This window comes from Papaver somniferum, chromosome 5 (genome assembly GCF_003573695.1).
Source record: "Papaver somniferum cultivar HN1 chromosome 5, ASM357369v1, whole genome shotgun sequence".
Taxonomy (NCBI): domain Eukaryota; kingdom Viridiplantae; phylum Streptophyta; class Magnoliopsida; order Ranunculales; family Papaveraceae; genus Papaver; species Papaver somniferum.
In genome coordinates, this window is record NC_039362.1 from 191,333,531 (window position 1) to 191,347,642 (window position 14,112).

General features: G+C 35.8%; 1 protein-coding gene across 2 annotated transcripts; it reads left to right on the forward strand.

The window, feature by feature from the left end:
* The first annotated feature begins 2,604 nt into the window (after window positions 1–2,604).
* LOC113284077 lies at window positions 2,605–6,535 on the forward strand. 2 transcript variants are annotated; one of them, XM_026533480.1, is made up of 10 exons: window positions 2,605–2,993; window positions 3,072–3,127; window positions 3,226–3,261; window positions 4,344–4,399; window positions 4,481–4,734; window positions 4,815–5,018; window positions 5,103–5,195; window positions 5,380–5,487; window positions 5,582–6,232; window positions 6,338–6,535. In XM_026533480.1, the coding sequence occupies exons 3-9, from the start codon at window positions 3,245–3,247 to the stop codon at window positions 6,212–6,214; spliced, it is 1,365 nt and encodes a 454-aa protein (XP_026389265.1). In that variant the 5' UTR covers window positions 2,605–2,993; window positions 3,072–3,127; window positions 3,226–3,244; the 3' UTR covers window positions 6,215–6,232; window positions 6,338–6,535. The 2 variants fall into 2 exon arrangements, with proteins under 2 accessions (XP_026389265.1, XP_026389266.1); XM_026533481.1 differs by having other exon boundaries at window positions 4,484–4,734.
* Window positions 6,536–14,112: the final 7,577 nt, after the last annotated feature.

The window sequence follows — 14,112 nt, forward strand, 5'->3', positions numbered from 1 at the left end:
CATGAGAAGAACAGAAACACACAGAACAGTGGTGTTTGTGTTAATGTACAGACTTCAAATAAAGATAGTATTGAATCTATTGATTACTACGGTAGATTAGATGAAGTCGTGGCATTACAGTATCGCGAGGGGAACCAATTTGTTTTATTCAATTGTCATTGGTGGGATATCAACGAGACAAGAAAGAAGCAGCGAGATGCATTTGGGTTTACGTCGTTGAATTTTACAAGAACCATAGCCAAAAATCAACCTTTTATGCTTGCAAAGCAAGCACATCAAGTTTTTTATCTTCGGGACAATAAGGACAAGAATCGCCGAATTGTACTTAAAATGCAGGCAAGGGATCACTATAGTTTGGGGTCACCAGAAGTTGAGCTCATCCAAGAAGATTCATCCCACATAGATAATGTAACCAGTGCAGCTGAAATTGTCCAAGACTTTGAGAGTGAAATTGGATGGGAAGAGGTGATTAGAAGTACAACTGACGGTGATAAAGGCGATCTAAATAATGACAGTGATAGTGATCACAGTGATTATTTTAGTGATTGTGAACGAGATGATCTCGCCTAACATAAAGTCAAAGTTACTACTGAATGTACTGTTTATTTGATGTTTTCCTGTTTTATTTAGCTTGAATTACTTTCAATTCTCACTTCAATTTTATTTGCTCTCATTTTTCTTATGATGAACCTTCGAAAATTGATTAGACAAAATTTGTGATTAATGGTTCGGAACATATTGAATTTCATGAATGCACTTTTAAATTTCTCCAAGAGATCATTCGAAAATAGTTCAAACGAGGTTTATATACTAAGGTCATGGAGTCAATATTAATTGGATGTATTTTATTTTTGCGATAAAGATAAATTAGCTAGTTTCCAAATCCTCGATTAACTTTCAGTTTCCGATCAAGACGATTTGGCTTTCGTTATTTGGATTCACATGTAGAATTATTTTCTACTTCCAAAATCAAATGAATTTGTAGTCCAAATTATCCGAGAGATCATTCGAGAATTGTTCAGACGAGGTCTGTTCACTATGGTTCATGACACACTCAATATTAATTGGATGTATTTTATTTTTGTGATAAAGATAAATTAGCTAGCTTCCAATTCTTCGATTAACTTTCAGTTTCCGATCAAGACGATTTGGCTTTCGTTATTTGGATTCACAGGTAGAATTATTTTCGATTTTCCAAAATCAAATGAATTTGTAGTCCAAATTAATTATCCGAGAGATCATTCGAAAATAGTTCAAACGAGGTTTATACACTAAGGTCATGGAGTCAATATTAATTGGATGTATTTTATTTTTGCGATAAAGATAAATTAGCTAGTTTCCAAATCCTCGATTAACTTTCAGTTTCCGATCAAGACGATTTGGCTTTCGTTATTTGGATTCACAGGTAGAATTATTTTCTATTTTCCAAAATCAAATGAATTTGTAGTCCAAATTATCCTAGAGATCATTCGAGAATTGTTCAGACGAGGTTTGTTCACTATGGTTCATGACACACTCAATATTAATTGGATGTATTTTATTTTTGCGATAAAGATAAATTAGATAACTTCCAATTCTTCGATTAACTTTCAGTTTAGGATAAAGACGATTTAGCTTTCATGGTGACTATGATCCAATTAAATTATGCAAAATTGAACATGGTTGGATTAAATTGTATGATAATCGGTCATAGAGAGTATCATCGAGTAATCCTATGGAAAAGTTATGGATATTTTTATTTAGTTATATAAATGGAAATACATACATAAATTATTCATATCAAGTATAATCACTCATAATGTCTATGATCCAATGAATTCTTATTTAATTATGTAAAGCTAAACACAACTGGATTAACTTATATGTAAAATTGTACACAACTATATTGGGGGCACTGTGATTTTATTTTTTTAGTTATGATGTTAATATCATGGTAAAAAAATTTATTTTTGACATAAAAGTGCTAGCCATCCAAAAGATATAGGTGTATAATTTGTTGCTAGGCTCCGTACAAATCCCATGTAATAATATTTTAATAGCAATTAAAAAATTAAAATATATTAAGAAAAATTAAATAAAATAATAATAACATGGATTTTGTCTTTGTATAAGTCGTATCTTGAATCCCCACTAACACCGATGATCCACTTACTAACAAAAGGTTGATAATTAACTTGTTTATACATGGCTTGACCAAACCAAAGTAGTCAATTTCGCTCGTACCGGCCGAAATATCGGCGGAATTTCGTGTACCGGTGTTAGAGCGAAATGAAAACACAAATATCGCGGCACGATATTTAATTAGACAATAATATCGGCCGATATATACGAAACGATATAGTCTGGTTTTCCAAGTATGCGACAGTTTCAGAATTTTTTGTGAACGTCAGGTCAATTTAGGAATTTCATGTAGCTAGGCTGGTAGCTTACTTGGAGGTGGTTTAGCAAGTCCACGTATTAACACACATGAGCCACGTTAATAACAAAGAATCCTCTAACAAGCCCACGTATTAACAAATGCATAGAAGGGTCCGTCTCACAAAACAGTTTCAGAATTTTTTTCTGTTTTTCTAAAATTTATTTCCTTTCTTTCTTTTGCATTAACACAGAGCAACAGAGAGAACCGGAGATAACGAGGATAAATTTTGTGAGGTATTTTCGCTTCAAATTATTGAAAGTTTGTTAGAGGAAAAGGGGAATTAGGGGTTATTCATAGAAGAAATAGTCTGGAATTTTTGGAAAGATTTCTGCATCGCCGTAGGATGAAAACAAGAGTATATTGAGAAGGAATGAAAGAAGAACATCTAGCGGGAATAATCTCGGTCAAATCTTTTTCCATTTGAACCATAAAATTTTCATTCTAGGCGGGATGAAATCAAAAGAAAGTCCTTTGGGCGTGATTATTCCCGCTTGTTGTTTTTGAGTATCTATAAATTGAACCCTAAAATCACCTTTTCTGGGTGATTATCAGTTCCGAGGTCAAAAACATCAAGGTATATCATTTTTATGCTTATATCAATGGTTAAATAACTTCCAATCGATCATAATAAGTTATTCTTTTTTATTTACAGATTCACACAGTTCTTCGGATTGATTTGAGTTTTTCACTCTCCAGAGACTCATTCAGGTTATTTTTCACCTCCGCTCTGAATTTCAATTCGAATAGGGGTTTTCTTTAATTTTGGTTTTTGATGTTTTGATATTTTTTTTAATTATTTTTTGTAGGGTTCTTTAATTTCTGAAGATGGAATTTGAGGAAGAGTAAGTTTTCAATCCCTACTAACTTTCCCTGTCTTATAAGGTTTATGTGGTTTTGGCAAGATTTTTTTTTTTGTTTGGTTCTCATATTTGATAGGGCCATATTGAGTATTAGGTAAGGATTTTGAGTCTGTTTTGTTTCATTTCTTGTTTGGATTTGATTTTGTTTATGAATTGCCAATTGTGTGTAGATGTGATGTTTAAATCTTGTAAAGATTGTGTCCCATGAAGTGAGTTGGCGTTGTATTTTGGTTCTGCCCAACCAGATTGTCCATCATTGGGTTTATACTGGAACACAAAATTGTTAAAGCCATCAGACCAGTAGGTAGCCTTGAAGGTTATATTCTGTAAGCCCTCCATGTAAGCAGGTGTTACACTATAGTAGGCCACTGCTGGTTTCTTGACAGGGGACTTTTGTATAATACAAATTTATGAGATGTTCTTCCAGTACCATACTATAAGCTCATTGTTACCTAGCTAATTGTTAAACCACAATGACACATATTATGAGGTCACTTATTACCTAGCTAATTGTTAAACCACAATGCCACATGCACCTTAACATCGAGCAAAAGAGGCATAATTGCACTACATGATTTTCATCTTTGCTCCTAAGTCCCAAGGTCTGTAAAATGATACTATAATAGGTGAAAGTCAGTGGAAAACATGCTATATACTAAAGAAAAGTACAAGGAAATGGGGATGCAGTGAGTAAGAGAAGATTATCTACCAATTTATTAGGTTCAGAAATGCATGAATTGTTGAATTTGTTTCTTTGTAATCAAGGACACGTAACAAACCTGAAATGTTTCTTTGAAAAATTTATCTTACAGTTCCTCCTCCATATAAATTTTGGGTTCATATCAGAACTTGGGTTATGCGTAGTTCAGACTAGTTCAGTTGAATTTTAGATGTATTTGCTTCGTTTTAGTGTTGCTGCTCAAAACTCACTCTTTTTTTATATTTACGTATGAGCTCCTTGATTAGATGTGGACATTATAAATTATCATATTCCAACAGTTTTCTCATAGATTCCAATCTGAGAGTTCTTCTGATTATAAAGGAAACCTTGTTGTTTTATGCAGGATGGAATATCAGCAAAATGGGGAGCAAGGAGAGCATTTCAATTCCGAAACTACTGGTGATTTTTTTTTTTGGGTACTGTTATGTTTAGATGTATTTTTAGTTAACCGTGTACAAAATGCTTATGTTACTCTCTAAGGAGTTGTTGTCCAACGAGAGAAAAAGGTGCAAGGTGATACCACTTTTGCATCTTTCATTGGAAAGAAAAAAGAGGAGAAAGAAAGGGAAATGGTCGACTGGGATATGAAGAAAGAGAGACCTTGTGGAAAAAACCAAGCCAAATATTCTAGTGTCATTGGTGTGTTTCTCAAACAATCTCGCCGTTGGAACTGGGAAAACCCTTGGAATTTGCAAGATGACAATGCTAAGGATTGGTTGTGGGCCGAACTTAAGGTGAACATACTCTGCAGTGAACTTAAGGATTGTTTGTGTGACTTATGAACTGAATGGCAATTTTTTTTTATTCATTTCAGGATTTGTTTGTTGTTGATGAATGTCATAAACAAGGTACCCTGTCTATTGCTGGTGGAATATTTAAAGATAAGAAGGGCAAGTGGAAAAGGAAACACTATAAGCTCACAAATACACATGCAATGAATCTGAAAGATAAACCCAATTCGTTAACCGATGGGCAGTGGAAGTCTCTTGTAAAACTTTGGGATAGTGAAGCGCATCAAGTAAGTTTAAACATCTAAAATGTTTGCATTTAAGTTCTGTTAAAACATTTATGTCTAATTAATTTTGACTTGTGTATCCGTAAGACACTATCCAAGAAAAATGCCATTAGTAGAAGCCAACAGAAAACGAAGCACACAATGGGCAGGAAAAACTACTCTCGGTGCGAAGCTGAAATGGTATGTAGATGCATGTATTTTCAAAAATGCTTAAATGGCCTTTCTTTCCTTTACCATGTTTAGCAGTTGTTGGTCATCTGTCTGGCTTAACTGCTACTGAACATTGGGTAGTGCTAAACCAGTTTTTTCTAATCATATAATTCTATTGGATACAATTAATCATTATGTGGCTGAATTTGTTTAGGCTCAAGAGAACGGAGGGAACCCACCAACTGATGGTGACGTGTTCATTAAAACCCATATAAATAAAGTCAGTGGAAAAGCTTTGGACCCATTTTCACAAGGATACATTGTAAGTCTATTGTAATGCTTTCCTAGAAAAGTTCATGAATTTGCTGCTTATAGAAGACCCTTTTGCCTAATTTATTTTTTTCTCTTATACATAGGCCCAATTAAGGGAACAGTCTGGGTTGGATGAGAATGGGTTGGATAAAGATGGTAACCAACATTCAATCAGTAATGAAGTCTATGCATATGTATTACCCACAAAAAGACATAAACGTATAAGAGCTCAAAGATGCCATCTGCAGTACTGGAGTAATGAGGATTTTGAGAGAGAAAAGGAAGAGCGAGAGGAAGAATTTAAGAGGCAAATGAAAGAACGAGATGCAGAATGGGAGAGGCGAATGGAAGCGAAAAATGATCAGTATAACGTGCGTCAGAACCAAATGATGGAGTATGTCAGATTGTGCAGGCCAGACCTATTTACGAGATTGGGACTCTCAGGACCTTCAGATCACCTTTTCAGAACTGGGGAGCATCATCACAGACCTTGGGAGAAACTATCTCTTCCGTACCTTTGGAGCAGCGCCAAAGACCTGGGGAGCAGCCTGGCATACCAGAGGAGCAACTTTTTGGACCTTCGTCGCGTTACAGGTGTGGGGAGCAGCCCAGCAGACACGGGCCGACGCCTTTCTTACCTTTGGAGCAGCGCCAAAGACTTGTGGAGCATCCTGGCAGACCCGAGGAGCTACTTTTTGGACCGGCGGATCCGCTTTACATATCCAGGGACCATCTAAACAGACCTCAAAATAATTGTAAGTGTCTCTTCCTTGATAATAAAGGTATTTGTTGATGTTCTATCAGACATGATGATTCTCTACATTTGTTGATATCTTTTTGCTCTGTTTTGGTTTGTTTAGCAGGTACGCAGGGAACGGGAACAGACGTATGGGATTGGATACATAGGCCGCCTGAGAGTTGATTTAACATGGACTAGGCCAAGTTTGAATTATTAGGTTATTTTCTTTAGTTTTGATTGTGTAATTTCTTTGTTTTCTTATGGTTAAGTGGGATTCTCTATGCCTTTTGACAACTACTTTTATTTAATGGAACTTAAATTCTTCAATTGGATTCACTTTTTGGTATCTTTTTACTTTTTTTTGTTACCCTGCATAATTTAAAACATAATATAAAAATAGCAAGTAAATCAGTAAATAAGTTTTAGCTACATTCAAGTTGTGGCATCAGGGTCTGCCTTGTCGCACTCATAGCCACGACAATGGTGTGGCAAAATATTTTAAAATGTAATTCAAAACAATTTTATATTAAATAGTAATAAATGTTTTTGCCTCACTCTATTGCCTCACTAATTGATGTGGCAAAAATTTTAAAATAAATAATTAAAACTTAAAAGAAAAAAGAAAAATTAAAAAGAAAATACCTATTGCCTCATGTTATTGCCTCACCATTTGGTGTGGCAAGAAATCCAGCTTTTGCCACTGTATCTTAAAGGGGTGGCAACTATTTCTTGCCACCCAAGCTGTTTCCACTGGTGTGGTAAAATATTGGCAAAATATTTTTATGTGGCAAAAAGAAATAGCCACATTAAATATGGGTTGTTGCCACATTTGGGACATGTTGCAATACAGCCCTTTTCTTGTAGTGTTTGCATCTAAGATGGAAGGGTGGTCGTTGATCATCACACGCCTTCGTTTTGGTAGCCGTCTAGGGAAGGCCGACATAGTATGGCGCGGCAAGGTGGTTGGCATGCCATTGGCACATGTGGCATGGTCGGCATGCCTTGGCGCGGTTTAGACGTCGCCAAAACTAGGGTTTTAGCGTTGGGCCAAAGGTTACCTGCGTTGGTTGGTGACCTTGGACGGCTAAGATTTGCATCTAAGATGGAAGGGTGGTCGTTGATAGTCGCACCCTTTCGTTTTGGAAGCCGTGAGGGGAAGGTCGACATGGTATGGTTTAGGCGCGGCAAGGTGGCTGGCACGACATGCCATTGGAACATGTGGCATGGTCGGCATGCCTTGGAGCAGTTTAGGCGTGGCCAAAACTAGGATTTTGGCATTGGGCTAAAGGTTACCATGCGTTGGCTGGCGACCTTGGACGGCTAAGATTTGCATCTCAGATGGAAGGGTGGTCGTTGATTGTTGCAACCCTTCGTTTTGGAAGACAGCGGAATGTAGCGGGGCCAGCATGGCATTGGCATGGAATTGTTGCTGGCATGGTTTTCCATTGGCACGATGGGGCGGCTGGCATGGTTGGCATGCCTTGGCGCGGAGGTGTGGCTGGCACGACATGCCATTGGCACATGTGGTACGACTGGCATGGTTGGCATGCCTTGGCGCGGAGACGTGGCTGGGATGGTTTTCCATTGGCACGGTGGCGTGGCTGACATGGTTGGCATGCTTTGACGCGGAGACGTGGCTGGCATAGTTTGTCATTGGCACGGTGGTGCGGCTGGCATGGTTGACATGCCTTGGCGCGGAGACGTGGCTGACACGGCTTGACATTGGCATGGTGGCGCGGCTGACATGGTTGGCATGGTTTGGCGCGTAGACGTGGCTGAGATGGTTTGCTATTGGCACGGTGGTGCGGCTGGCATGGTTGGCATGCCTTGGCGCGGAAACGTGGATGGCATGGTTTTTCATTGGCACGGTGGTGTAAGAATTTAGGGTTTGGTATACGAAGGTCATGTCGATCAATACTAAGGGTTCTACCGTGGAACATGACACATATATATGTAAAAAAAAAGGTACCCTGGTAATTCTTACGTAGGCATGTTGAATGATTTAATAAATGCGCTAGTGGTCCTAGTGACGTCATATCAGATGTAAGGGTTTACGATTTTAACCCTAAGATAAAAACCACCATCAACAAGAAGGCTCCTTGAAGATATGGGAGTTCACCTATCCGAATCTACTCCATTGTATTGAGACAATAAAACATCTATTCACATTGCTCATAATGATGTGTTCCATGAACGTACGAAACATATTGAGATAGTTTGTTGCTTACAGTGATAGTTTGATGTGTTCACATTGCTTGAAGGGATAACATCTTGCTCTACATGACATGTATATCCTGTCTTGGGATAATATCTTGCTCTACATGGCATGTATATCCTGCATATTTTGTTCTCTTTTTCATGCATATCTTATTTCTTTTTTTATCTTCTGTTTCTTGTATATAAGAACAGATGTATTTTATCTTGTTTACCACGTTGAATACAATTCTATCATTCACAATATACATGTCATGACAATCTCTGTCACTTACTTGTAGTGTCTTCATGTCAAAATGTGTAGTAATAAACTCAAAAATTTCAATATATGATCACTAAATGAGATATTCGTTACATAATACTTCCTCGTAATTAGAACACTCAATATCACTCTTTTACTCAATATTACTCTTTTACTTTTATTCTCTGTAACCTCATGTTTTTTCCACAAAATCATCGTCATGTTCTTATAGGACATCGAGAGGAGGAGGGACTTCAAAATGTATGAGGCGGACCCCTCCTAGACGGCCGATTCGCAGTTGGGGGAGAAAACTTGTATCCCCTTACTCTCAGCAACTTCCTTGAAGTATCGATCTTCATCTTTGTGTATGCTAGCTCATTACCATCTTTAGCTGCTAAAAGGAGAAAGAAAATAACCCAAAATTAAACTACCTATAATCTTACGTACACAAAATAGATAAATTTTTAAACAAGGTGAAAGTAACTAATTAAATTATAAGAACCTGGAGCTGGAGGGATGATCCTTTGCAAGTTAGAACCAATGAGTAGAAACATGATCAAAAAGATTGTTCTTGTGAAAATGAACTTCATTGCTTGCTTAGAAACTAGCTAGAGAGTGTGCTTAGAGAGATGTAATTGGGTCTTTTGTTTCCTTGTGACATGTTATACAAATGATCAGATATCATTTATGTGGTCAGTCATGGTGAGTACACATGACGTGTGAAAGAGACTATCGTAACCATTTTTGTTTTTCCTTATAGAACAGACAAAATCATTAGGGCATCCACTATTGAGCCAAAATTTTATTTAATTTTAAGTGGACATTCATGTTAGTGCACTTTTGCCTTTAGAATTTATTTTTATAAAACTATGAACTGTTACTTTTTTGCTGGTATATATATTCTTCGTTTAACTCTGGTTTGGTATTGCTATGAGTTTAAAAAAAGTGCTTTTCTGTTGTGTTGTGTTGTGTTGTGCGTCGCTGTGCTGTGTTTTAAAATAAAGTAATCATCCGTTTGGTAAACTATAATACGTAAAGTGTTGTGGAACCAACAAACTGTAAATTCTGTTTGGTAAATTATCATGTTGAAATGTTTATTATGTGGCTAATGACGAAAATAGACATGGTTTAAAAATTCTTTTTAAATTACATCTATTAATAATAAAATATTTTTTGTTTTGAATATTATTTAAATAAAGATAAAAAAAATAAAATAATTCTTATTCATATTTTAATCATTTATTTATTTTTAAAATATTAAATGATTAAAAATTAATAAAATTTGATTAGTGAAATAATTTGATTAGTGAAATAATTGTACGTAAATAAATATTTAAGGGTAAATTTTGTGTTTTAATATAATAACAAGGTTAAAATAGAGAATCGATTAATTAAAATTTAGTGGGTCCACATATGCTTTTAATGCTTTTCAAAGCTACTCCTGAATAGCTTTTAAAAATTGGTCAAAAACAGAAGTGCTTTTGGAGAAAAACACTTTAAAAAAAGTTTTTTTTTTTTGATAGGCTAAAGTCGGACCCAGGCCCCTACCCAAATCCAGCCAGCTGGACTAGCCCCACTGCTAGACCCAACCCCGCCAAACTCCTCTATACAACTTGTTGGAAAAACGATTAATAAAAATACTTTTTAAAGATTTTAATTTAGTGTTTCTTTTGTGAATGAAAACTTATTAGTCCCACATAGTGGAGTTTCCACTCTTTAGTTGTTTTTAAGAGACTATATAAGATTTTAGTCCCACATAGGGGAGGAGCTCTTCTTAACTTGAGTTTGTCAATTATATAAACAAATTCACTTCTTTTGTAAAAGTAGGAAAAAAAAAGGGGTTGCTCTATATTCTAGAGGGACCCCTATATGGTAAAGGGGTTGCTCTATATTTTAGAGGGACCCCTAAGGGAAAACATGGGTAAGGGGTTTCTCTATATTTTAGAGAGACCCCCAAGGGGAATAAATTTGTATTGCTTTCTTTAGCATTCATGGTTTTCCTTAATGTTTTTTTCGGAGTTGCCAAGCTCAAGTTGAGCATCTACTACATATGCTAGTAGTATGTGTATTAGGGTGTTTTATCCTGGAGATATCCGTCCTGTGAGAGCTATAGCATCACTCTTGAGTGTAGCCGGGCGCTAATGTCTTAAGGACAGCGTGTTGAACACGCGACTCACTCTGTTTTTCAAAGTTTTGCCCTATTGCTGTTGCGGAGATATGGGGAGCTTGTTCATTTCGTCAAAGCAATCACTTCCACTATAAAGGAGCTAAGTATCAATAACTTTTTGCTTATTTGATTTTTCTTTGTTTTTGATTATTGCACCCAACAATCTTAAGACATTAATTATTTGTAATAATCGAAAATGGTTGGTCTTGTGAATCATGGATGTTAATTGTGGAGTGAAAAACAAAAAACGAATTTTTTGGTCAGTTGTAGAGTTTTGAATATATCTCTCAACATAGAAGGAATTTCAATGACCCCTTTTGACACAACGTAGTAGACATCCTGATAATTACCCGCGTAAAATTTCAGAATATTTTTTTGATATTTTACAAAACAGAAAAACGTTTCTGAAAAATTCTGACAAGCAGAAATTTGTTGTTAAATAAATTAATTTTTGTGGGGTAACCATGAGTTTTTTGAAACGCTGATTCAAACGAAGTTTGTATATCTAGATGTTATCTTCAAAACTCATATTTTACTTTCTGATTTGGAATTGTGATTTGTGAATAAAGGTGTCATCTCCGAGGGACATGGCTAATAGCCGCATGTGGTTGGAAACAAATCTTCCAAAGATGGCAAAGGTGAGAACATCGAACGCAACACTAAGCGTGGTCTTCATAATAAAGGTATGTTTCGTTAACCTGAATCTAACATTACTTTAATTAAGGGTGATTTTTATGTTTGTAAATTCCTAACCATATGGCAGTAAATTGTAGACAACGTAAAAACCTTAATAAGTAGTAAGTTAATGCTAATTTAGTTGAAAAAAACTAGAACGAGTTCAGTGGCATGATGTCGGAAGTTATTTTAATAACCAATGTGAGAGATATTGATGGGTGGACTTTGGAGCCACTAAGCATGTTTGCTGAAACAGAGACCTGTTCACCTCCTATTAGAGGATAGGGGATGTCGAGAAACTCTATATGAGTAACTCATCTGCAACAGAGGTTGCATAAAAGGAAAAGGTCAAGAAGAAGCTCATATCTGTAATATTCTCATATTGAATGAAGTTTTCATGTTCCTAGCATATGCAAGAATCTTGTATCTTTTTATGTTGTAGATGGTAAAAGATTGAAGATCTTAAGTGAATTTAGAAAACTTGTTGTAACTAAGGGCAGTGATGTTTTAGGCGACGGTTATAAGACTTAGGGTCTTTATAAGCTTAAAGGAAAATCTGATAAAATGAACATAGTTGATTCTTGTGCTTTCTTTTGTGTGACTTTGACATGTAAATTATAAGTCAATGCATAAACTGGATAGCATAGGCTACGTACCCAAATTTAATTTGGATATTGAACACAAAAGTTAAATTCGCGTAGAATCAAAATATGATAAAAAACCTTTTAGCAAAATGTTCATAGAAATTCTAAACCCTTAGAATTAATTCACTCGGACCTAGTTGACATGAATCCGGTTCAAACTAGAGGTGATAAGAAATGGTTTATTACTTTTATAGACGATTGTACTAGGTATTATCATATATATTTGCTTAGAGGTAAGGATGATGCCTTAGAACCTTTAAGATGTATAAAATTGAAGTTGAAAACCAAATGAATACTACCATTAAAACCATTAGGTCTGACCGTGGTGGTGAGTATAAAATTCCGAAACGAGATTTCTGTGTAAAACATGGCATAATACACGAAGTTACCCCTCCTTATTCATCTCAGTCGAGTGGTGTAGCTGAACGTAAGAACCGTACCCTTAAGGAGATGATGAAAGCCATATTAATTAGTTCAGGATTACCTTCGAACTTGTGGGGGGAAGCTGTCCTGTCAGCCTGCTATATCCTGAACAGAGTACCTTTTAAAGGATCAGATAAAACTCCATATGAACTTTGGAAAGGTAGACAACCTTATTATGCATACTTCAAAGTGTGGGGGTGTTTGACTAAGGTTTCCATCCCTAAACCTAAAATAGAGGACCCAAAAATATAGCTTCGTCCATAACATTTACCGAACCCCACTCTGCAAAGAAGCTTCATTTAGTGAAATGGACAAAGTCCGTCTGAAGCAGACTTGGGATCATGCTAGTTTACCTCCGGGAAGTAAGAACATAGGATATAAATGAGTCTTTAAGAGGAAACGTAAGATAGATGGAACTGTGGAAAAATTATGAGGCTAGGTTGATATCTAAAGGATATAAACTAAAAGTAGGTGTAAATTTCCTTGATTCTAATTCGCATGTGACAAGAATTACTTCCGTTGAGACGCTAATTGTTATTACTGCTATAAAAAACTTATAGATACATCAGATGGATGTTAATACAAATTTTATAAAGCCATGAATTAGATAAAGAAATTTACATAGACCAACCTGAGGATTTTGTAGTGAAAGGTTTTGAAGACAAAGATTGCAAGTTGAACAAATGTTTGTATTGTTTTCAAATAAGCACGCAAACAGTGACATGATAATTTGATCATGTGATAATGAGTAGTGGATTTAAGGTAATGAATCTGACAAGTATATTTGCAAGTAACTTGTTAAGGATGCCTATGTGATTGTATGCTTGTATATTGATGATATGCTTATACTTGATATAAACGTAGATATAATTAATTCCAGTAAAACATACGCTGAATGATAACGTTGACTTGAAAGACTTAGACCTTATTGATGTAATAATAAGGATGAGGATTAGAAGATAATCTAACATTTATAGTCTTAGTCATTCTCATTGTGTTGAATTTGTGCTTATGAGATACAATCAGTCTGATTGTAAGCATGCCTTACTCCGTACGATTCTTCTTGTAGATTCGAGAAAAATAAGAGTAATGGAATATCTTAACTTGAATACTCAAGATTTATAGGATGTCTGATGAATTTAATGAACTGTAAGAGTCCAGACATTGTCTATATTGTGAGTAAGTTAAGTATATATACTTGTAGTCCAGAACAAGAGCATTGGGATGCGCTTAATAGAGTATTATGGTACCTAAAATATTCTATTACCTTTTGTTTTATTTATGAAAGGTATCTTGTTTTCCTTGAGGGACTTTGTGATGCAAACTGGATAGTTGACTCAAAGAAGTCTAAGTCTACCAGTGGATATGTTTTCATTCTAGCAAGAGGGTTTGTTTCTGGAAGTTTTTCAGACAAACATATATTGCTCAATTCATTATGGAATATGAGATTATTGCGTTAGATAAAGCACGAGAGAGGGACGAGTTCCTAAGATGCTTTTTAGAAGACATTCCTCTTTGGCATAGGCTTGTGC